General features: G+C 37.7%; 1 protein-coding gene across 1 annotated transcript; it reads left to right on the top strand.

The window, feature by feature from the left end:
* The first annotated feature begins 1,217 nt into the window (after positions 1-1,217).
* LOC107792093 (protein CHROMATIN REMODELING 19) lies at positions 1,218-23,986 on the top strand. Its single transcript, XM_075233066.1, has 12 exons — positions 1,218-1,962; positions 2,056-2,173; positions 3,533-3,573; positions 3,677-3,927; positions 5,186-5,366; positions 6,264-6,449; positions 6,618-6,791; positions 6,872-7,030; positions 21,267-21,341; positions 21,429-21,565; positions 23,148-23,366; positions 23,457-23,986. Exons 1-12 carry the CDS (start codon positions 1,414-1,416, stop codon positions 23,611-23,613), a joined length of 2,247 nt encoding a protein of 748 aa, XP_075089167.1. The 5' UTR covers positions 1,218-1,413; the 3' UTR covers positions 23,614-23,986.
* The last annotated feature ends 235 nt before the right edge of the window (positions 23,987-24,221 follow it).

Raw genomic sequence — 24,221 nt, forward strand, 5'->3', positions numbered from 1 at the left:
AAAAAGGGAAAAATAATAAAAAAATTTAATTTCAGGTGAATTTTTTAGTTTTCACGCGCCTCGTTTATGTGTAATACACGAGTATGACACATGGCAAAAGAGGTGTGTAATTGACACACTTTTAAAAGTTTTGGTGTGTAATATTATCTCCGTGTTTAACAAGTGTGTAAGAGAGATTTGAGTACAAAGTCGATGGGTAAAATATGTATTTTGCCTATAATATATTATTACAACATACTGTTGCAGTATATTGCACATTATTACAATATACCGTTACAGTATATTATATACTATAAATAATAGTATATAGTTGCATTATAGCTATATACTCCTACAGTGTATTGTATACCGTAATGTTATACTGTTAGGTAACTGTGTTCTTCTTCGATTATTATCGTATACCGTTGCAGTAATAGTATATTGTTGCAATATAGCTATATACTCCTATAACAGATTATATACCGTAGCAGTATGCTATTAGGTAACTGTGTTCTTCTTCGATTTTCAGCTGAAAGATTCGATCTCAGTCACCTCAAGTCAACTTCAAATGTGATCAAATTTCAATATGAACTTATAAGCAATATTTAATAACACTAATTTTTAATCAAACAAGAAAATTTTCAATTTTTTTTAGAGTTTCAAGCCAACAATGGTGGATATTCAAATACACATAAAAATTCAGATTTGGAAAGCTTATTCGAAGGTTAATAAGCAATTTTTTATAGCATCCACATCGAATCAAACAATAATCTTCAAAAAGCAAAGTCAAATTCAGGAGCTTCAAGCTCAACAATGGTGGGTCTTCGAGCTCAACAATGGTAGGTCTACATACACACATAAAAATTATAAGGAAAGGAGGTAAAACAATAGCTTGGGTTGACCCTTTTAATGAAGATCGATTTGGCAGAAAACAATTAGATTCATTCAAGTCCACTACCAGGTAAGCTTGCAAAAATGAAGCCAAATGTTTTTAATATTCTGTACTTTAAATGAGAAGGCAAATAGCTAATGAGTGGGTCGGATAAATAGTTTGAACGGCAAAGTTAAAAAAACTAAAAAGTTTAAATTTAAATATTAAAGGGTAAATTATTTGGACTTAAACGGGTATAAAGCGAGATTTTATCCCCCCACTTCGGATTTATCTGTCAGATTATGCGCGGATCGCAGGGATTTTAACACTTGTTAGTTTTAAAGATCCATTAACATGATTTTAACACATGTTAATGGATAGTAGTAAATTCTTTTAGAGCTCCAAAATAAATAAATAAATCTTTTAGAGCTCTCTCGCCGTCTCGCGCAACTGTAGATTTCATTCCCCTAAATACTCTCTGCAATTCAATTTGCTGAGTGAAATTTCAAAATTCCCTCCTCCAAGTCCTCACGTTTCCGCTTCTTCTAGGGTTTCCTTTCCCGATGAAGCGTGACTATTACGAGATTTCCGACGACGAATGGCCGGAAGACAATTCCTTCAATCCTTCTCGCGTCCTAAAACTCAACAAGCCTTCTTCTCTACCTCCTCCTATTGAGTCCTTCGCGTACTCCAAGAGCAACAATCACGACACCTCAAAACCCTCCAATTTCGTTGAACTGGTGGATAGCTCGTCGGAGGAAATTGGAGTCGGAAATGTGACGGAGAATTTGGAGGACGATGATGCTGAGATTGTGTCCACAGTGAACCAGAAGACGACCAGCCGTGGCCGCCGGAGATTCGTGGTGGATGATGAAGATGAAGATGAAGATGAAGGATTGAACTCGAATGAAGACGAGCAGGATATTGAGGTTTTCGAGGAGATTGATGCTTTCGAGGAGAGTGAAGAGGATGATGATGTTGTAGGGAAAGCACTGCAAAAATGTGGGAAAATATCTACGGAGCTTAAGAGAGAGCTTTTTGGTACTGCAGCTGCAAAGTTTGATTCCTACGCTCAAGTGGAGGAGGCTTCATCACTGAGAATCGTGACTCAGGTAGTATGCTATTGAACTAGTACATTAAGTTTGAGCTTTAGCTGTTGTAAAATGCTGTATTTTTGTCTGTGATTGAAACGTTTTTCACTTAAGGATGATATAGACATGGCATGCGGAGAAGGAGATTTGGAATTTAAGCGAATACTGAAACCTTACCAACTTGTCGGAGTCAATTTCCTCCTTTTGCTGTATAGAAAGAAAATCGGGGGAGGTACTTCTTTATTGTACTTTGTTTTTAAAAATTTATATCTTATTATTTTGTAGCATGGACCTGTTGTCTGAGTTGTGATGATTTCCTTGTGAAGTTAAGTTTTTAGGAGCTGATGTGGTTAAATTATTAAGAGTTTTTCTAACTTGGCATATGATCATTGTGTCTTTTGATGCTAGATTAAGAATAAATTTTTGTCTTGATTCCCTGAAATAATGGAAACTGGCACATTCTGCTTTCAACCTCCAAATAATTGAACCAACATTCTTATGAACAAAATACATATAAGGGGTTGTTTGATTGGCTGCATAAACAAAACAATCTCAGAATAGAATTCCGCGTAAGTAATGCAGTATTTGGTGAGTTGCATAATATGCAGTGTTTGGTTGATGGTATTAAACTCCGCATAACTAATGCAACATTTGGTTGGTGCTATTAAACTCCATGGTGGTAACGCGTGCATAGGTTATACTCGAATACATGCTATTTTATGCGGAATAGAATACAGAGTAAGTGTATTAGAAGTACATGCATAAGAATAGTTAAAGACAAATAAATCCCTTGAAGCAGGCAATTTCTGCAGCCTCCATGGTTTTGGTCTAGTGGTAAACGAGCAACACGTGATGTGCGAGTTTGGCGCACACCGTGAGTTGAACCCTGCCGCGAACAAAAGCTTGGTATTTAAGTGGAGAAGGATAGTGGGGTGGGCTCACTATCCATCGAGTTTTGGCCCTTGGCAATTTCTGTTATTATAAAAAAAACCAAAAAGTAGGCAATCTCTGCACGACAATCTTTGTATTATTGCTCAATGTATAACAGTCCCTACATTATTATTCACGTCATAACAATCCTCACAACATTATTTGCCGCATAAATGATCCCTAAATTGTAATATCTGTATAATTGGTCAGTGAACCAGACGATCTGCAAGTGTTTCTCAATATTTAAGTAGTCAGAAAAAGCTTAAAGTACCTTATTCCATTCAGTTTTTAAGTTATTCATATAAAATGACAAGACTGTTGCTGCTCCATATATGTTTTATATAGTGAGTCTGATATGTTTAGATGCATTAAACTTTTTTAGTTTCCAAAGCATTTGCAGGCACACTACTCTTTTCCCAGTTAGGTTCACAAATGAAACTCAGATCACCTAAATATCCTTTATCCCGCATGGACTTGATTGTAGCGTATAGCAATTAACCACTACCAGCATTTCTTTTTTCTGTACAGATAGAAAGAAAGCCTAATGTTTCTGACTAAGATATGCATTGCTACCATATTATACTTGACAAGTGTACATACATGCATCCCAATTTTGGGTCCTATGCCTAAACATAAAATTTTTGGGGCTGGTTTTATGCAGCTATACTGGCTGATGAAATGGGTCTTGGTAAGACAATTCAGGTATGCCACAGTTTTAACTTTTTATTTTCTCTGATTGATGCAGATATTTTCTTTTATCTCGACTTTAAGTGATAGGTAACACTGCATTTATTCATCTTATTAGGCAATCACATACTTAACGGTGCTGAAACATTTGAAAGATGATCCTGGTCCACATTTAATCGTTTGTCCTGCCTCTGTTTTGGAGAACTGGGAAAGAGAGCTAAAAAGGTGGTGTCCAAAATTTACTGTGATCCAGTATCATGGTGCTGCACGATCAACTTACTCAAAAAACTTGAGTTCTCTGGCTAGGACTGGACTGCCACCTCCATTTAACGTTATCCTAGTGTGCTACTCACTGTTTGAACGACACAGGTTTGCATATTATTTTAAGACCTTAAGTTTGCATTGAAGTGGGAGTATACCATCTAACTGCTTGTGGTTATGTATTTTCTAATCATTTATAGCTATGAGGTGTTTTAGATTTCATAGTTCTGCTTCAGAATGAAGCCTCTGGTATATGCTTTGAAAGAACTGCCAGAACAAGTGCATTCAAGTAGCCCCAGATAGTTTGCTTACTATAGATTTTTTGATGAAGTGACTGAAAATTAGATTTATTTTGCAAAGGCTAGCTCAAATACTGGTCTACTTTTCTTAGTGAAGGCTACAAGAAAATCCATTGTTAAGATCCTCAGTTTCATTGTTGTTGAAAATTAAATTTCATTGTTCTATTCCTGAATATGCTCTACTGCTGCTCTTTCCATTGTAAAACTCTCAGATTTTAATTTCATCGACCTTTGGTGAAAGTTGAGGCAATGGGAAAAAGCAAGTCATTGCTACTTCTTGGAGAAATTCTTATCCTACGGTTTTATGGAAGAATAATATTGTTGCAAAGGGGAATCCTATTTGCCTATGTGAAAGTCCCCTGTCTTCTATCTAGTAAACATTTGAAAAAAATTTCATGTCGAATTTTCACAATGCTAAAGATGACAATTTCATCGTATTTCTTAGTGCATAGGAGCTCACTTTTCAGTTTCTGTTTATGTACTTAGTCGTGATTGAGCTGTTAATCTATACAAAATTTTTTTATTTAATTTTTTGATTTTTTCTTTTCTAGTTTATGTTAGTATGATCTTTACCGCAGAAGATGGAATTTTCTTTTCTAAATGGTCCCAACTTGAGAAAGATCTCTTAATTTATAGGAAAGCAGAAGAATGCTGAGATGCAGAAGATGTATTTTTTGAAGACATAGGGGTGTACATGTAGAGAATAGAAAATAAATTTCAAGCTATTTGCTAGAACTGCCAGAGTACCTAAACAATTCTCTTGCACATGAGCTTTATTAGGAAAATAAGTCTTACTGAATACTTTCGAGATATATATACTATACTAGGGGATATGATAGAGATATGTTTCTCCTAGTATGGTGGACGAAATGTAATCTTCAATTTGGTTTTAGATACTTATTAATCAACTCTTTAAACTTGCATCTACGTATGGAAAAGAAGTCTTTAAACTTTCATGTTTATTCAAAAAAGAAAAGGATCTTTAAACTTTCATGTTTTAAACAAGCCTAGCTAGTTGGTACTAATCTTTGTCATTGAGTCTTATACCGGTGCCTTATTTTTTGCAGTGCTCAGCAGAAAGACGATCGCAAAATTCTGAAGCGTTGGCGTTGGAGCTGTGTGCTAATGGATGAGGCTCATGCTTTGAAGGATAAAAGTAGCTATAGGTGGAAAAATTTAATGTCTGTGGCACGTAATGCCAACCAGCGACTAATGCTCACTGGCACGCCACTACAGAATGATTTGCATGTATGATAGCCGTCAACTGTTTTGTCTTAAGCTGCTAAAGTTTTTTCGCATATAGTGCGTTTGTACATCTTCTATGTATGTTATATGTCAGGACAAATGTCTATTAGGGACATTCTTGAGTGTTAATTTTATGACTTTACTTTGCTAAAAAAATAAAAAATATTTTTTATTTCTTACAGGTTATTTACCAAGTAAATTTCAAGGTGAAAAAGCTAAAATGGCACTTCAAAGCAGACAATTAAAATTGTCCAATCCCAATCTTGGTTGCATAACTTATACTAGCAGAACAAATTGGTAATGAAATGCAAAGATATTTATTATTTCCACGAGGAGTAATAAAAAGCTGTCTCTCATATTCCTGAATAAATTTTGACGTCTTTTGACCTCAATAACCCTGGATGATAGTGTAGAGAAACGTCTATTCTTAAAGCAGCTTGCTCATTGTCTGTTGATGTCAGCGACTCTGGTGTCAGAACTTCTTGCAATGTATAGCCAATCCTTGCAAGGTCAGTTTTGGGGTTCTTTACCCTGGATTGAGCACTTACGAGCTATACCAGATGTAATAATTCAACAGATTCTATAACTTGCCTTGCTCCAGGGGGAATGCTCTCAACTACTTTTTTTGGTTCAATTTCCCCCCCTCTTTTCGCCATGTTTGGCTGTGATGAAAAACTTTGTCAATATTTAAGTATGCGAGACATTCATAGCTCTCTTACACTTGATTTCCTGAGCAGATGCTATTTGCTGTACATTTCTTAGTGAGTTGCGTATATGTTTTCTTGATTATTTTTTTGTAATTTTGTGTGTGATCTCTGCTTCTTTGGCCACTGTTTTCATGATTAGTGCTCATCTGTACGCTTGATTTTGCTTTGTTCAGTTAGTGGTTTTCTATTGCAGGAACTTTGGTCAATTCTGGAGTTTATGATGCCTGATCTATTTGAAACAGGAGATGTTGACCTGAAAAAACTATTGAATGCAGAAGATAAGGAGTTAATTGCTCGAATAAAGTCCATTCTTGGACCTTTCATTTTGAGAAGATTAAAATCGGACGTGATGACACAACTGGTACCAAAAATACAGATGGTATGTATTTTGTTCTGTTTGTATTTCTTGTTTTTCATTTTCTTCACTATAGTTATTTCCTTCTTTGGTCTATTGATGTTTAGACTCTGCTATTCATGGGCTTGCCTAGAATCGCTCACAGCTTTTACATGTTAGACTTAGTATATGACAGAAGAATTTCTACTGCAGGTTCGTTATGTTGGCATGGAGAAAGATCAAGAAGATGCATATAAAGAAGCGATTGAAAGCTATCGTGCTGCATCTCTAGCTCGTGTTTCAAAGCAACATGAAATTAGTACCAATAGTGCTGCTGTTGTCTTTTCTAGACGACAAATTTCCAATTATTTTCTTGAATTCCGCAAGGTTCTGAAGCTTCTTGATCTACCTGAATATTTATTGTCCGAACTCCAGATTTTTGACAAATAATGCTATGGTTTCTTCAGATTGCAAACCATCCTCTGCTTGTCAGGCGTATTTATACAGATGATGATATTGTTCGAATTGCTAGAGTTATGCATCCCAAAGGTGTCTTTGGTTTTGAATGTACAGTTGAAAGAGTGATTGAGGAGCTGAGGAGCTATAATGACTTCTCCATCCACAAGGTATACTTTCTTTTACCTCACTCATTTTTCTTCTACAAACTATCTGGTTCGCATGCATTGGGTTAATCATGAAATTCTGCCATTTGACATATGTGTTTTGAGTTGTTTGGTATTCTCTGGCTGCTTATATTGTCAACCTCTGATAATCGTTGTAGTCAATCTAACTTCTTTCTGATAGTGAGATGCTAGTGGCAGAGTGCCAAGCAGCAAATAAAAGCTTAGAAGAAAGTGAAACGACATACACTTATCTACAAGCTTACAAGATCTTCTCTCTCCTCTTGGGGGGTTTTGAACCGGCTACAATCAATATTCGAAGCTATAGAAATACCTGTATTCCAGTTGTACTGTGTTTTGATTCCACTCTTAAATAGTTATATTTGGTGGCATGTAATTGACTTAGGAAAACATAGCCAAAAGGAAAACAACAAATGAAAAAAAGAAAAAGGAAAGAAAATGAACCAGCAGCTTAATTGCATTCTCCAAGAGCTTGAAGACTCTGTTTCGTCCACATTGGGGAGTGATCTATTTCTCTTAACCAATTTAGAGGCCTTGAATTGTTATGTCTTCCAAGGGAAAGAAAGGGCCAATAAGCAGAAAGGAAAGGAAGACTAAAGAAGGAACAAAGGGAATTACCAGTGAACAATTGTGCAGATGATCTGTGTTAGCCGGGTTTAGCGAGAAGTTTAAGAAAGGACCTGATGATATGAAGAAATTTTCGAGGGGATAATCTGGTGATAGGTAAGAATCGGTTTAGATATCAATTGTGATAGGCAACCATAGGTATAGTTGTATATATATGAATTTACATGTCAATCAAACGACATCATAAGTTGAAGGGAGAATACATAAGTACCCCCTCCAACTTATTTCCTTTTTTCAACTGAACGCTTAAGGTTTGTAGGGGTCCTATGACCCCCCTGAGCTTATTTGGAGGCGAATTATTACATCCTTATTTGCTGATGTGGCATAGAGAATGTATTAACTCGACTTAACGCGCATGACAAGTAAAAAATAAGGCAATAAATACAAGTTATAGCCGGTAAACTTCATATTCTCTGACCAAACACCGTAGTTAACGATAAAAAACCATAGCTTGAGAATTGAAAGTTGCGCAAACAGCCAAACACCATTCTTTCATTTATCTACTTGATCTTCTCCGTCTTCTTTCGTATTTCCTCATATAATTGTTCACATACAATTCTCTTAGTTCTGGTTCTTTTCGATTTTCATTGTAACCAGATGAATTTATTTGTTTCAAACAATAATAACAAGGAAAATACAAAAAATGCTAAATCAACTTCTTTTTGGGTATTTATGGAAAGGCAGATTTCACTGTTTCCTCTTAAATTTATGCTTTTTCTCGTTGTTTCACTTCCACATTAGCAAATTCTTATCCTTTTACCCATCATTTTTATTCCATTTTCTTCTTTTTATTTTGATTAATCGGGGTTGGTTTTATCTATTTTTCATTTCCTTTTTGTTTTTGTGATACATTTGAGGTGGATACAATATGCTGTTGTTTCTTCTTATATTTTGACTAAGTGGGTTATCTGTTTTGCGGTTTTATTGTTGAGCAATTTGAGGTGGGTATTTTGTTCTCTGATCGATTTGCTTCCATGGTGAAGAGAAGCTTGTGGGATTTGGAGAGACCCTTGGATGTATTTTAGCCGAAAGCTGTCGTTTGACTGGTTTTGTTATCATATCAAACAAAAGAATGTGGAGAAGATAACATGAAAAAGAGAAAGAAACTAAAATTTACTTTTTGAAAAAAAAGAAGAGAATATGACATGGAAAATAGGTGGCAGTGTGTGAATTACATTGCCTAATTTGGATGTGGAAATTTGCTTTCGGGGTGGTAATAATTTCATCTGAAATATGTTTAGGGGGGTTATAGGACCTCAGCAAACTTTAAGTGTTCAGTTGAAAAAAGGGAACAAGTTAGAGGGGGAAATTATGTATTCTCCCTAAGTTGAGTTTTACATTTATCTTAATAAAAGCTGGATGGCGAATGACTTCATGTTGGACTAACTTTTCGTCAACCTTCACCATTACTTGGCTTCATGTTCGACTAAGTGATTTCATTTTTAATCAATATCTTTTTGTTTCCTGCCTTTCTTGCTTTTCCTTTTTCCCTTATTTTTTTTGGGGGGGGGGGGGTTGGTTAGAGGAGAGGTGGTGAAGGAATGGTACTGAGTTTAATTTAACCTCAGACCTTTTTCCGTCCGTAGAACCCATTAACCTTGTTTTAATTAATTTTCTCATTACTTGTTCTCATATTGTCACTAATTGATTTGTATTTCGCAGAAGCTGCCAAGTTAGAATATGTAGGGGAGGTATTAACAATTAGGTGTTGATCGCAGAGTTAGAATATGCAGAAAGGTATTGACAATGGGGTGTTAATAAAAACGAAAACCAATTCGCATGTTCTGATACTGCAGCCTTTAAACTCTGAAATGACATCTTTAAGTTAGAATCTGGTTGTTGGAGTAACATGATTAACTTACTCCACTACTGACGACAATATACAATGGAAGCAAAACTAAAAGAGGAAGGAAAACAAAGAAAAAAAGAAAAAAGATGGTATTTAAGAAGTGTAAAGAACCTTTATATATATCCTTTCCTTATAAAAAAAGAAGTGTAAAGAACCTACACTTGATAATGGACAACCAATTGAACAAAGTCAATTAGCCTTCCATTAATGCATAAAGTTTAGACCCAAATGCAATCAAGAGATCTTGTAAGTAATCCTATGAAGTATCCAAGCAAGCACGAGCAAACATAGTCCTCATAATGTTCAATCTCATCTAAAATCTAAGCAAGACTCTTAACCTATTTTTACTTATGATTATAGTAGCACTATGGGCGGCCAAATCCATTACGTAAAACCAAAAAAATACAACAAGACTAAGTCTAACTAACTAAAAGAAGTTAAAGATTGACATATAGCCAAATAACCACTACATGGTCATGGACCAATAAGTGGGCACTTCCGTAACTTCCAACTTTAGTCCATTCGGGGTTTAGCCAATAATCAAGGTCAAACTTGTTTAAATCCTCCCACTCTTCACTTGGACTACTTGAACTTTGATCCTCTTCCTTGGTCATCATCGTGAGCAAATTATACTCTTTGGGGAGCCTCCCTAGTGCCTCTTGATGTTCCTTCACCTTTTTAAGGAATAAATGAATTCTTGATCTCCTTGTCTTGCCTCCTTGTCATAGGGGTAAATTGTGGTGCTTCCTCCTCTTGAGTAGGATCTTGGAACCTAATTTGTCGTCATCTCCTCCTCTTGAAGAGAATGTGTTCTCGAATTCAAGTCACCTATAACAAAATTAGATAAGTCACTAACATTAAAAGAGTTATGCACTTGAAACTCTTCAGGCATATCCATCTTGTATGCATTTTCTTTATCTTCTCAAGAACTTGGAAAGGGCCCAGTTCTCTTGGAAGCAATTTGTTCTTTCTCTTGTCTGGAACTATGTTGAGCCGACTCTTTATTTTAGCCGCCGCACCCATGTCGACACGACACTGGTACTAGTAAGGGTGTGAGATTCGTACCGGGTGTGGTCAATCGAGATCGGGTACTTTGACTACAATCCATGGACAAATTTGAGGAAATAAAATGAAAGATTGAATTTTAGCTGATGCCTGCTAGTTCCTACAACTTGAGAAATTCTCAAAATGAAAGATTGAATTATTAACTGCACTCCACAACTTACAAGTAAGTTTTCCACCGAATATATCATAATTTAAGAGATTTTTATAGATCTAAAAAAGGGCTGCCCGGTACACTTAACTCCAGCTATGCGTGGGGTCCGGGGAAGGACGGGACCACAAGGGTCTATTGTACAGAATTTTATAGATCTATTTTAGAATTTGAAGTGCTTTTAGCCGAATTCCCATACCCGTATCCGTACCTGGATCCATAACCACGAATCTTCAAATTTAGATTATGAAGGATCCGACATCTAGATCCGCACACGGTTCGGATACCTGTACCTGAGTCCGAGCAACATAGGCTTGGAAAGTTCTCATTTCAGAAGTGTACATGCACCCAATCCCCCGGCTTACTTCCCTCTCCTTCCCTCTTTGTTTCTTCTCCAAGTATTGGTAGAAGTCCTTTATTTTATTTTTTGGAGATCGTAACATAGTGTATATATATTCAACAGCTGTACACAACCTGTGCAACAGTCCTAATTACGGAGTGTGAAACAAAAGAAAACATCCTAATGGGACATCAAAAAGTGATTCTATATCCTCTAGGGATTCCTGTTTACACCAAAAGTAATATAAAAAGAAGCATTTCATCTTGATTTCCTGAGTGTGGCTGCATCAATTTTCAAAACATCTTGAGTTCCTCTCTTTCCAGATTGTCCACCATATAGCAGCAGGGATAGTTTCTATCTCCCCTTCTGCTGTCTTCCTGCACTGCTCCAGCATGCTAAGACTTCAGTAATCTTCCTTGGCATGATCCAGCTGATTCCCCTCAGATTAATGAATGCCCACAGTTGCTGGGCAGTCATTTGACGGTGCAAAAAAAGATGGTTGAATGTCTCTACTTCCTTCCCACATAGATGACATCTGGAACATAGTTGAAAGCCCTTTTTCATTGAATTATCCCGAGTTAAAACTGCTTCCTTTGCTACAAGCCAGATGAAGCATGCTACCTTCTATGGAACCTTTATTTTCCATATATGTTTCCAGGGCCAGTGACTGATCTGATTGTTTGGTTGGTGCCAGTGACTGATCTGATTGTTTGGTTGGTGCAAATTCAAATATGCTGTCTTAACAATGAATTTTCCATTACCCTGCCCCTGGCACCACAATCTATCTTCAGAGTTACTGGTCCCATTGAATTGTTGGGGATAGTAACTATCAATAGTCTGTCTATTTCACAATCATTCATCATTCTTCTGAAAATAAGCCCCCAGCCTTGATTTTACCAAACTTCACCTATGGTTGCCTCTTGTTGATTCTTTAGCATGAAAATATCTGAATATAACTGCTTCAGAGCACTGTTTCCTAGCCAGTTGTCTCCCCAAAAGAGTCTTCATCCCATTCCCAACTTTTATATTAACTCTTGCTTTGAGGCTAGCTCACTTGTTTCTGATAGACTTCCACACAGATACCCCATAAGGAGAAGTGACAGATTTTGTTATTTATGGATCTTCATTGCCATATTTTTTCCTGAATGACTTACTTCCATAATCCACTTATGGGATTACACTGGGTTTGTTGTTGTTGTTATTGTTACTTCCATAGTGATTGGCCTTCCTCTGAGTTTCTTCATAATCATTTCATAAGCTATGATTCTGCTTTCTCAGGTTCTTGATCCCTAGCCCTCCTTCCTTTCTACTGTTTAATGAAGTTTTCCATTTGATAAGATGGAACCCTTTTATGTCTTTGTTACCTTGCCATAGGAATTGCCTTTTCAGAGTCCATCATTTCTCTTTTCAACACTAACAAGAATAGGAAATAAAAATATCATATAAGTTGGTAGTGCATCCAATACACTGTTTATCCGTGCAAGTTTTCCACCTAAAGACATATGTTGATTGTTCCACCTTGTTAATTTCTTCTCACATGTCTCCAGTTCCCATTACAGATGTCTTTTGATTTACTTTTAGCTCCAAGTGGCATTCCAAGATATGTTGTTGATAGAGTTCCAACTTCACCACTCAGAATTTCTGCTAAGCTTTGGATCCCTTCCACCTCATTCACAGGATACAATAGACTCTTTATCCAATTAATATGTAGACCTGAAATAGCTTAAAAGATTATGAGGATCACCCTTAGGTACGTCAGTTGCTCCCTCTCAACATCACAAAAACTAAGAGTATCATCTGCATTACGTGTATAAAAAAAATAGAAGTCTTGTTCTTGCCCTTTTGATATGCCTCATCTAAGTCTTCAGATGAAAGAAACTCCAATGGATTGGCAATTTCTTTGTTTAAGCCTACTAGGAACCTTGTAACCACAAGGTGATCGTTATCATCAACATTAGTCTTCATTCTTTTCCAGTTCATCATAGTAATCTTCTACACTCTTAGTTCGGAAAATTTTATTTTGTGTCTCATACAACTGACACTAGTTGTATGAGGCAACTTTTTTGTCTCACAGTTTTGTGGACCTAAATTTTTGTGGACCCAGAAGTGTAAGATTGGGGTCCACAAATTTGTGAGACAAAAAGAGCCTCATACAACTAGTGTAAGTTGTATGAGACACAAAATAAAACTTCTCCTCTATTTGGGTTACCGCAAAGTGGTTATCTATCATGCTTTTATGCAATCCTATATTGAGATTTCTAAATATTTATCTTCATAGCATGTCACATGACAACTCATCAACCAATAGGTGATGTTGATACAACCCAACAAATTCGATTACCACATATTTCACCCTCCTTGCATCGAGAACATTATTCAAATAAAAAAATCCTTTCAATCTTAATGACCCATTCTAAATACTTGTCTAGATCACTAGTTCCTTTGAAGGAAGGAATAGTCACCTTGATGTTGTTTAATCCTCTATTGACCTCTTCATCATGATTTCTCCTTTCACCAAAACTCCCCTTGTTCTTTTTTTTAATAACCGTGGTGTCCTGGCCAGCTCGTGCGCACCTCGACTAATTCCACGGGATACCTGCTACCTCCCATCAACAACAAGTACCAGGTAACTCTATCCACCAAGACTTGGACAAATGGGAAGAAATCACCTAGTACTTTTGTCTTGGATTTGAACCTAAGACCTCAAGTTCTCAACTGACTTCATTGACCACTAGGCCACACCTTTGGGGTGTTCCCTGCTACCCCCCCTCCAACTAGTCATGTCCCCCATGATACCTCATAAATTGAAGTTCATACTCCGACTCATCATCATGGTAGTTATCTTAAGGTAATGATGGTGGAGATTAATACATTGGCCTCCTTTCTTGTTTGGGTGGAGGTGGTGGCGGCACTTGTTGTAATGGAGGAACTTGATGTGGATCTTGAGGTGGTGTCCATTTATTTTCTGGTGTTCGTAGTAGTAGATTCCAAGATGGTGGAGTTGGAGTAATTTATTGCTTGAGGAGTGTGAGAATGCACGGGGAAAAATCTATTATTGATATTCTGTTTAATTATAAAACAATGCGCCCTATTTATACAATACGTATCACAGTGTTGTCAAAGGCGCGCTTAAGCCCTGAAGCAAGGTTCAATACATGTTAAGCGCTTCACCTCGCTTTGTGGGCGCTTTAGTGTCGCATCAAGGCTCTAAGACATACTTTTCCTTGCCAATGAGTGTAATCCTGAAAAGGCGACATTAACCAATTGATATTTCACTTTATCGTAAAAAAGTTTCAATTTCTTTGTCCATATATTTGTTATTCATGCTTATAATTATTAGTCTTGGACTACATATACATATTTTTACTTTTTCTTCGGTTGCGCCTATTTTCGTTAAAGCCCACGCTTTATTTGCTCTTTGCGCTTAAAGCCCCAACAGACCTTAGAGCTTTTTTGCGCTCTTCGCCTTTGATAACACTAACGTATCATACTCCTATTCTATGTGAGACTAGAACTAATTCATATTATTTACATTACTATCTAGCACTCCCCCTCAAGTCGGTGCATACAAATCATATATACCGAGCTTGTTACATATGTAACTAATACGAGGATCACTAAAGGACTTGGTGAAAATATCTGTAAGCTGATCATTCGACTTCACAAACTTTGTAGCAATATCTCCTAAGAGTATTTTTTCTTTGACGAAGTGACAGTCAATTTCAATGTGTTTATTCTCTCATGGAACACCAGATTTGACGCAATATGAAGGGCACCTTGATTATCACGCACAAGTTCCATCTTGCTGATCTCACCAAATTTCAACTTATTAAGCAAATGTTTGATCCAAACTAGCTCACATGTTGCCACAACCATTGCTCGATACTCTGCTTCTGCACTAGACCGAGAAATCACATTCTGTTTCTTGCTCTTCCAAGACACCAAATTACCGCCTACTAAAACATAATGTGATCCTACCTAGTCACCATCTGAGTACCCAACAATTTGCTCATGGCCACGATCTTCAAACAATAATCCTTTGGCCGAAGCTGATTTTATATATCGAAGAATGCGAACAACTGCATCCCAATGACTATCATAGGGAGAATCCAGGAGTTGACTTAGGAAGGAAATGTCAGGTCTAGTCACTCTAAGGTAATTTAATTTACCAACTAGCCATCTATATCTTGCAGGATCGCTAAGCGGCTCCCTTGTTTTGGTAGAAGTTTAGAATTCAGATCCATAGGAGTGTCACCAGGTCTACAACCTTTCTTTTCTGTCTCCTCCAAAATGTCTAAGGCATACTTCCGTTGTGAGATTACAATACCTGAGCTAGACTGAGCGACTTCAATACCTAAAAAATACTTTAATCTGCCTAGATCCTTAGTCTGGAAGTGCTGAAAGAGATGTTGCTTCAACTTAATAGTACCATCCTGATCATTACCGGTAATAACTATATCATCAACATAAACTAACAGATGAATATTGAGATTTGTAGCAGAATGCCGACAAACACAGAGTGATCAGCTTTACTACGAGTCATGCCAAACTCCTAACTGTGCTGAACTTACCAAACCAGGCTCGAGGAGACCGCTTTAGATCATAGAGAGGTCGGTGCAACCGATATACAAGGCCACTAGACTCCTCTCGAGCAACAAAATCAGGTGGTTGCTCCATATATACCTCATCCTCAAGGTTATCGTGAAGAAAAACATTCTTAATGTCTTAATGATAGAGAGGCCAATGGCGAACAACAACCATGGATAAAAAAAGGCGGACTGAAGCTATTTTAGCTACGGGAGAGAAAGTTTCACTATAATCGAGCCCAAATATCTGAGTATACCCTTTGGCAACAAGACGAGCCTTAAGTCGATCAACTTGGCTATCTGTATCAACTTTGACTGCATACACCTAATGACAACCAACAATTGATTTACCCGAAGGAAGATGAACAAACTCCCAAGTACCACTCGTATGTAAAGCAGACATCTCGTCAATCATAGCCTGTCGCCACCCTGGATGGGACAGTGCTTCACCTGTAGACTTAGGGATGGAAACAGAGGCCAAAGATGATACAAATGCACAATGGGGTGATGACAAACGATGATAACTTAAACGACATAATGGGGATTAGGATTAAGTGTGGACACGGGGTGGAAGAGAGAACAAAGGTAAGTGGGAGACAAGATAGAGAATGGAGCTTGATTCTGGATAGCTGAAGATGCCATACGATTAATAAGATAGCAAGATGTAAGAACTGCATCCCCCAAAAATGCAACGGAACATGAGATTGTATAAGCAGGGTATGAGCAGTTTCAATAAGATGTTTATTTTTCCTTTCAACTATCCCATTTTGTTGGGATGTGTACAGACAAGTTGTTTGATGAATAAACCCATGAGAGTTCAAAAACTGTTGAAATGGGGAAGACAAATACTCTAGGGCATTATCACTACGAAATATGCGGATAGAAACCCTAAATTGATTTCGATTTTAGCGTGGAAGGTCTGGAAAATAGAAAACAACTCAGATCGATTTATCATCAAGAATATTCAAGTGCACCTGGAATAATCATCAATGAAACTGGCAAAAGTAGCGGAATCTCAAGGCAGAATTGATCCGATTAGGACCCCAAACATCTGAATGGATTAAAGTAAAATGTGACTCTACTCGATTATCAAGACGTCGAGGGAAATAGGTATGACAGACGCATATGTTTGTAGCAATTTTCATGTCAGATTCATACAAGTTCATGGTGAGACGGCTCAACCGATCGAGCTGATACCCCAGGTCGGGTTCATGTCAGATTCATATGGCATTAAAGTCAGACAGGCTTTGCGGTCGAGTCAACATCCCCGATCGGATGCCATGAGTAGCATTCACTACAACTTTTCTTCCAATTAAGCAAGGATCTCAACACCACTCCAATCAATTTTGAACATTACCCGATGATACCCAACAAGAAGCAATCTGAAATTCTTAGCCAGATGTCATGACCCGCCACATCATCATACCACGTAGGTGCCGTTTGACATATATTAATATCATGTAGAAGCTTACATATGAAATAGAGTAGCACTTGTGAGAATGTTCTAGCAAAATATAAAGGTTTTCCTAGAAAGACTCTAGAAACCTATGGATTTGCTAGGAAAGTCCCGGGAAGATCTAGTTATGTAGAGAATTCTAGAGAAAGGACTTACTTGTAAATAATAAGGGACTTATGCAACAATTAATATTTACATACTAGCCTCTAGGCAACTAGTATATAAAAGGGCCATTCATTTGTAATTCAACAAGCAAAATAATCAACTTCTCTCTAGTACAAACGGTTCCTTTGGCAGTTCTCCTTTGTTCTAACATTCTCTTGGCGATCTTGAGTATAGTACGACTGACTTGGCATAGCAAGAACGTGAGCAAGTTGTGCAAGATCGTAAGCGAGTTGTCAAGTACCGCACGTGTACTTAGTTAAAGACTAAGGACTTGACATCTTGGTATCAGAGCAAGGTTATGACTAAGGAATGTTAGAAAGAATACAAGAGATTGCTAGAAGGAAGTTTTGTAGGGAACCATGGTCGGAATTACCAAGGGCTTGGTACTTGCAGAAGGGATCAACGTGAAGGTCCCTAAGCGAAAGCAGTATGGCGGTGCACGGGGCACACGCGAGGTGGCGGACTTACTTTGGAGGATGGACAAGTACTTTGAGGTAGTCAAGGAGGGTGACGAAGGTACGCAACGCCTCAAGGTACTTGACTGAGGCTGTCGTGCTGGGGTGGCGTCGGAAGTGTGCCAACATTGAGAAAGGGCTATGCAAGATTGAGATGTGGGAGCAGTTCAAAAAGGGGTTGAAGAAGCAATTCTACCCGATGAATGTGGTGTATGAGGCAGGCGGAAGCTAAGGGAGCTCCGGCAGACGACCACAATTCGGGGTATGTGCACGAGTTCACTACCTTAATGCTGCAAATCCCGTTGTCCGAGGAAGATTCCCTCTTCTACTTCATGGATGGGTTACAAAATTAGGCAAAGCAGGAGTTAAGAAGACATCAAGTAGCCAACATGAACGAGGCCATAGGGGTAGCCGAGTCACTTGTTGACTTCAAGATAGAGCCTGTCAGGTCCAAAGAAGGCAACGCCGAGAGGGATGAGGGAGATCATGATGAGGACAACGGGAAAGACATAGCCGAGGTATACAAGGGTAATGGCAAGGGGCCATCCCATAACGGACAGGGGTCCAAGAGAAACGACAAGGAGCCGTAAAACGGTAGCGAGTACGTGCCAAAAGGAGGGTGCTACTGCTGTGAAGGATCACATCGGGCAAGTGAATGCCTAGAGTTGGGGAAGCTTGCAACAATGATCGAGAATTTTGCTCAGGGACACAAGGGTGACACAGGAGGGACCGCTTGCATTGGAGGGATGCGCTTGAAATCTAAGTCGAAAGTAGGGGATTCCAAAGCCTATCTTGGCGCCATGCAAATGGAGCATGGTGGCAGCAAGAAAATTGGGCAGACATAGTAGAAAAGAATGGTGAGTTACAAAGTGATGGCATATTATCGGACTTAGACGATGCACCAAATAGAGTGGTCAAGTTTTCTAGTAAGGCTGTGACCACGGAGGGCAGCCAAATAGGGAGTGCAAGCATAGACTCGATGCTTGAGAAGCTGCTAGACTTGGTTGAGTCATGGGGAGATTCAGGCCAAGAGCAAGGAGAGGCATCTGATGGGCGGAGGATCGAGGCCATCATTGCTAGCCGTCCAAAGTACAAACGGTGTAAGAAGAAAGGTGACCAGTACCTTGTGAAATGGGAAGGCGAACCGCTCCATAGAGCATCATGGCTAATGGACAAAGATCTCCGACGACGCTAAGGCAAGGTGCGCGCGTACGTGTCGATGCTTTGTGCCGAGGGCGACACAAAATTGGGTGGGGGAGAGTGTCATGACCCGCCACATCATCATGCCACGTAGGTGGCATTTGGCATATATTAATGAGAGAAATTCAAAAATAGCCAGATTTACGATTGGTCGTTCAAAAATAGCCTTGTTTCAAAAGTTATCGAAATTTAGCCACTTTTCATGTAAAGATAAATCTGAGCGAAAACACTGTTCAAAACCAGAAAAATACGCCAGTATATTATACTGGAGTTCAAGCATGCAAATTATACTGGAGTTCCAGGATAAGTATGCTGGAACTCCAGCATAATATGGTGGAGTTCCAATATAAGTATACTAGAACTCCATCATAATATACTGGAGTTCCAACAAATATAATTGTCCAGTATAATATACTGGAGTTTGGAGCACCGGTGCTCCAGTCTCCAGTATATTATACTGAAGTCAGCAAAGTATACTGGTCCAACATAATATGCTGGAGTTCATACACAGGTGCACTGAACTCCAGTATATTATGCTGGACCGGTCTCTGTTGCAGCAAAATAGTGGTTATTTTTCATTGACTTCGTAAACGCTGGCTATTTTTGAATGTCCAGTCCGAAAACTGGCTATACCGTGCTATTTTTACTATATTAATGCCATGTAGAAGCTTCCATATGAAATAGAGTAGCACTTGTGAGTAGGTTCTAGCGAAATATAGAGGTTTTCTTAAATAGAGTAGCACTTGTGAGAAGGTTCTAGCGAAATATAGAGGTTTTCTTAAGAAGACTCTAGAAACCTATGGATTTACTATGAAAGTCCCTGGAAAATTCTAGTTATGTAGAGAATTCTAGAGAAATGACTTACTTGTAAGTAATTGCTTATGCAACAATTAATATTTACCTAGTAGTCCCTAGGAGACTAGTATATAAAGGGGGCCATTCATTTGTAATTCAACAAGCAAAATAATCAACTTCTCTCTAATACAAAAGCTTCCTTTGGCAATTCTCCTTTGTTCTAACATTCTCTTGGCGATCTTGAGTATAGTAAACTTGGTATAGCAAGAACGTGAGCAAGTTGTGCAAGATCGTGAGCGAGTTGTCAAGTGCCGCACGTGTACTTAGTTAAAGACTAAGGACGTGACACAGAGCACCATAAACTGACTGCTACAGTGTGTCGAGTGACTGTAGAAAAAAAGAAAATTTCAGATTTCAGTTTTTCACGAAGATAAAAATAAAGCTAAGAGCCCATTTGGATGAGCCTGTTGTAAGTGACTTTTAAGCCAAAAGCCATAAGTTAGGAATTCTAACTTTTGGCTTTTGGCTTATTTTTGTCATTTTAGCTTAAAAACAAGTGCTTAAAAGCACTTTTTTACTTCATCCAAACACTACAAAATGACCTAAAACCGATTTTGGCTTAAAAGCACTTAAAATAAGTAAATCCAAACGGGCTCTAAATCTAGGTTCTGTAAGAACAAAGCCTAAATCTTCACTTTGACACCAAAATAACGACAAATAACGGAAGCAAAAACTAAAAGAGAAGGGAAAACAAAGAAATATAAGGAAAAATAATGGTAGTTAAACCTAAACCATGGGTATTATCAATTAATTGAACTAAGTCAATTAACCTTTGCATAAAGTTTAGATAAAAGAGTAAAAGGAATATTCCTGAAGTGATACACTTGTAAGCAACCCTATGAAGTAACAAGCAAGCAAGTAGCAAACCTAGTCCTCATAATGCTCAATGTCATCCAAAATCTGAGGAAAACTCTTGACCTAAAACTAACTATAGTAGGACTAAGCATTTGGCCTAGGAGATTAGGTACAACCAAAAATATAACAAGACCAAATCCAAGTAACTAAAATAATGGATATATGGCCAAATAACCACTACCCGGTCATGGACCAATAAGTGGGCAATCCTGTAACTTCCAACTTTAGTCCACTATTGTCTTAGTCAAAGGTCAACCTTGATCAAACCCGGTCAAGTCCTCTGGTCTTCACTTGGACTGCTTGAACCTTGCTTGGACCATCACTGCTAGAACATTATACCTTTTTTGGAAGCCTCCCAACTGCATCTTGAAGTCCCTTCACCTTTTTAAGAAATGAATCTCCTAAATCTCCTTGCTTGCCTCCTTATGTAGACTCTTATAGGGGTGAATTTTGGTGCTTCCTCTTCTCAAGTTGGATTGTTAGGGCCTAATATGTAGTCAAGTGTATCAGTTAACTCTTCCAACTACCATTAGCTGGTTTCCGAGCCAGGCTGCTTATGAGCTCTTTATTCCTTAATTATGCTCGCTGATCACTTGAATTTGTATTTTTGTTACTTGCAGCTTTTACTTTATTATGGCGATAACAATAAGGGAGTTCTGTCAGATGAACATGTTATGGTTTCAGCGAAATGCCAGGTTAATTTCAACGGCCTTCTGATTTTATGTAGTCACTTTTAAGTTTACTGTATTTGTTCAAAATAATTCAAGTGCTCTAATGGGCAGGAATTAGCCAAACTTCTCCCTTCATTAAAGCTTCGTGGTCATCGAGTGCTTATTTTTAGCCAGTGGACATCAATGCTTGATATCCTGGAGTGGACCCTAGATGTTATTGGAGTTACATACAGGCGCCTGGATGGAAGGTATTAACGTGTTACTTCTCTTTGACAGATCCATCTTTGTTACCAAGCTTTTCTACTGATCTTCTAGCGTATGGTGTTTCACAGCCATCTCATCCTCAATGACATTAAATGCTTATCTTCAGGAACAAAGAACTTAAAATGGTCACAGTTTTTTCTGTAACTTTTTCATTGATTAAGTAATGTGATGCACTTGAATGTACTGTTTATGGATCATATCTTCACTATAGCATGTTAATGTTTTTCCTTTTTTCATTTGATCAAGTTTTACATAGAAGTGATCGTGATTTAATAGATTTTCTAGCATTCGACATGTCAAAAACTTATTGCTTTGGTTGAGATATGATAACATGCAACTATTCTATGATAGAAAAGAAGTTTTCTAATGTTCTAAAAATTAGGATGGAGAATTCTTGTTCCTATAAAGGTCTGCACACCATACATTTATATTCTAGTTTAATAGCCTGTTTGGCCAAGTTGGAGAAATCAACTTATTTTGAGAAGTGTTTTTTTGAAAAGTGCTTTTGAAAAAAGTACTTTTGGAGAGAAGCAGTTTGTGTTTAGCTAATCAGTCTGAAAAGCACTTTTGAGAAATAATTTGTGTTTGGCCAAGCTTTTTAGAAAGTGCTTTTAAGTGTCAAATTACAAATAAGGACATTAATAGATTTACTTAATAATTAATATTATAAGTAAATAAATAATATCAAAATTGTGTTATTACATGCAATAATTAAAAAAAATTCATTTTATTTAAGTAAAATATGAAAATAAAATTAAAAAGTACTTAATTCTTTTAATATAAGTTAAATATATTAAAATTCCTTCAACAAATATAAAAGCATTCACCCCTAAAGTCACTATATATTAGAAAGTTTTACTAAAAATAAGAAGAAATATTTATAAATTAATATCCTAAGTATTAGGTTTAAGGGTTATTTTGGTATATACTATATTTTGTTAAGGGTATTTTAGGTAAGAAGAAAAACCAAAACTGCTTCTGCTTTTGGAAAGAAGCTATTTTTTTCTGCTTCTCTGAAACTGCTTCTGCTTCTTCCCAAAAGCACTTTTTTTCCCCAAATAAGCTTGGCCAAACACCTCAAATTAGGAAAAAAAAAGTGCTTTTGAACTGTTACGCAACGCCTTCCTGATGATCTTTGGAAGGGCAACGTAAGGCTAAGCAACCGATGTCAGTGCGGTTGCTGTCCGCCAATGAGGTCCTCGCCGCACGCTAGACTAGATTGTCAGTGCCGTGCGGGAAAACCAATGTCGTGGGCAATTGCGGAAGCTTGAGAGAGAATTGGGTTTTGAATGCTGATGATGATTTTATTGATGACTGAAAATGATGATTACAATGATGTGGTGTCGAGGGGGACTTGAGAAGCTTGGCCAAACAGGCTATAATACACTTCTAATAATTTGACAATTGACATGCTCTTGATGTCATCGCAAAGTGTATTTTGGCTTCTGTTCATGTAATCATTCTTAGTTACTTGTTGTCATGAGAGGTGTTGGTAATTTGGGGTTGGCGGAGGAATTTTGACCATATCTTCCTAACATGGTGTCTTGATTTCATTCATTATTTCAGCACTCAGGTATCAGAGAGACAGACAATTGTTGACACCTTCAATAAGGACACTTCCATATTCGCATGCTTGCTCTCCACAAGGGCAGGAGGACAGGGTTTAAACTTGACAGGAGCTGATACTGTTATCATACATGACATGGATTTTAATCCACAGATAGATCGGCAAGCTGAAGATCGCTGCCACCGGATAGGCCAAAACAAACCAGTTACAGTATACAGGTGTTAACTCCCTCTTGATTTTTTCTCTCTTTCGCTTCTACATTGAAATTCCTGTAGTTTACACATTTCCCTTTTGCCTTTTTCATGAAGGCTGGTTACAAGGAATACTGTTGATGAGAATGTATATGAAATTGCAAAGAGAAAACTAACATTGGATGCAGCTATACTCGAGTCTGGTGCCCAAATTGAGAATGACGGTGATGCAAAAACTATGGGTGAGATATTATCGTCTCTTCTACTTGGTTAAGCACCCTGTTCTGGCATGACATTCACACCAATATTAATTTTGGTCTATTGACTTCTTTTTTTGTTTTTCCATTTTCCCTTCACCATCCGGAATCTTTGAGGGTGAGGAATGGAGGTAGGGATTGAGGTAGGATCCTTCCATACACATCTTTCCCTGTTACTCACAAAATACCATGTACACTTATTATTACAAGGCCTCCCTCTGGAAACAGAAAATTGAGCCGAACCTGCGCCCCTGTTGTATTTTAGTAGAATAGATCGAACCCAGTTTATAAAAATGTTATACCGTGTACAGAAAAATCTTGTCATAGGGCAAGGTTTTCTTTTTTATTTTTGTTGTAGTTTTAGTCATTCACTTTTGCTTACTGTTATTAGTTTTTGCTTAAATAGTTCTATATCGGTCGAAGTTCCATAATTAACACTTTTCAAGTTAAAAACCGTTGCTCACCCACGGTGGATAAGCATAATGAACAGTCTTTTGAAATTTATCTAAAATTACTATCTGAAAATAAGGGATAATACATAATCACCCTTGAAGTTATCCGACTTTACTAGATGCACCTTTATACTTTGCGAAATATCACCTTTTGTGATCAGTACCAGTTCCAG

This window comes from Nicotiana tabacum, chromosome 16, assembly GCF_000715075.1.
Source record: "Nicotiana tabacum cultivar K326 chromosome 16, ASM71507v2, whole genome shotgun sequence".
Lineage (NCBI taxonomy): Eukaryota > Viridiplantae > Streptophyta > Magnoliopsida > Solanales > Solanaceae > Nicotiana > Nicotiana tabacum.

What these genes read in the sequence shown, in the direction of transcription:
- LOC107792093 (XM_075233066.1), top strand. Translation starts at nt 1,414, where the DNA reads ATGAAGCGTGACTATTACGAGATTTCCGACGACGAATGGCCGGAAGAC. An exon ending in TCACTGTTTGAACGACACAG is followed by an intron (nt 3,928 to 5,185) that starts GTTTGCATATTA and finishes TATTTTTTGCAG; the next exon opens with TGCTCAGCAGAAAGACGATC. An exon ending in ATGACTTCTCCATCCACAAG is followed by an intron (nt 7,031 to 21,266) that starts GTATACTTTCTT and finishes TGTTACTTGCAG; the next exon opens with CTTTTACTTTATTATGGCGA.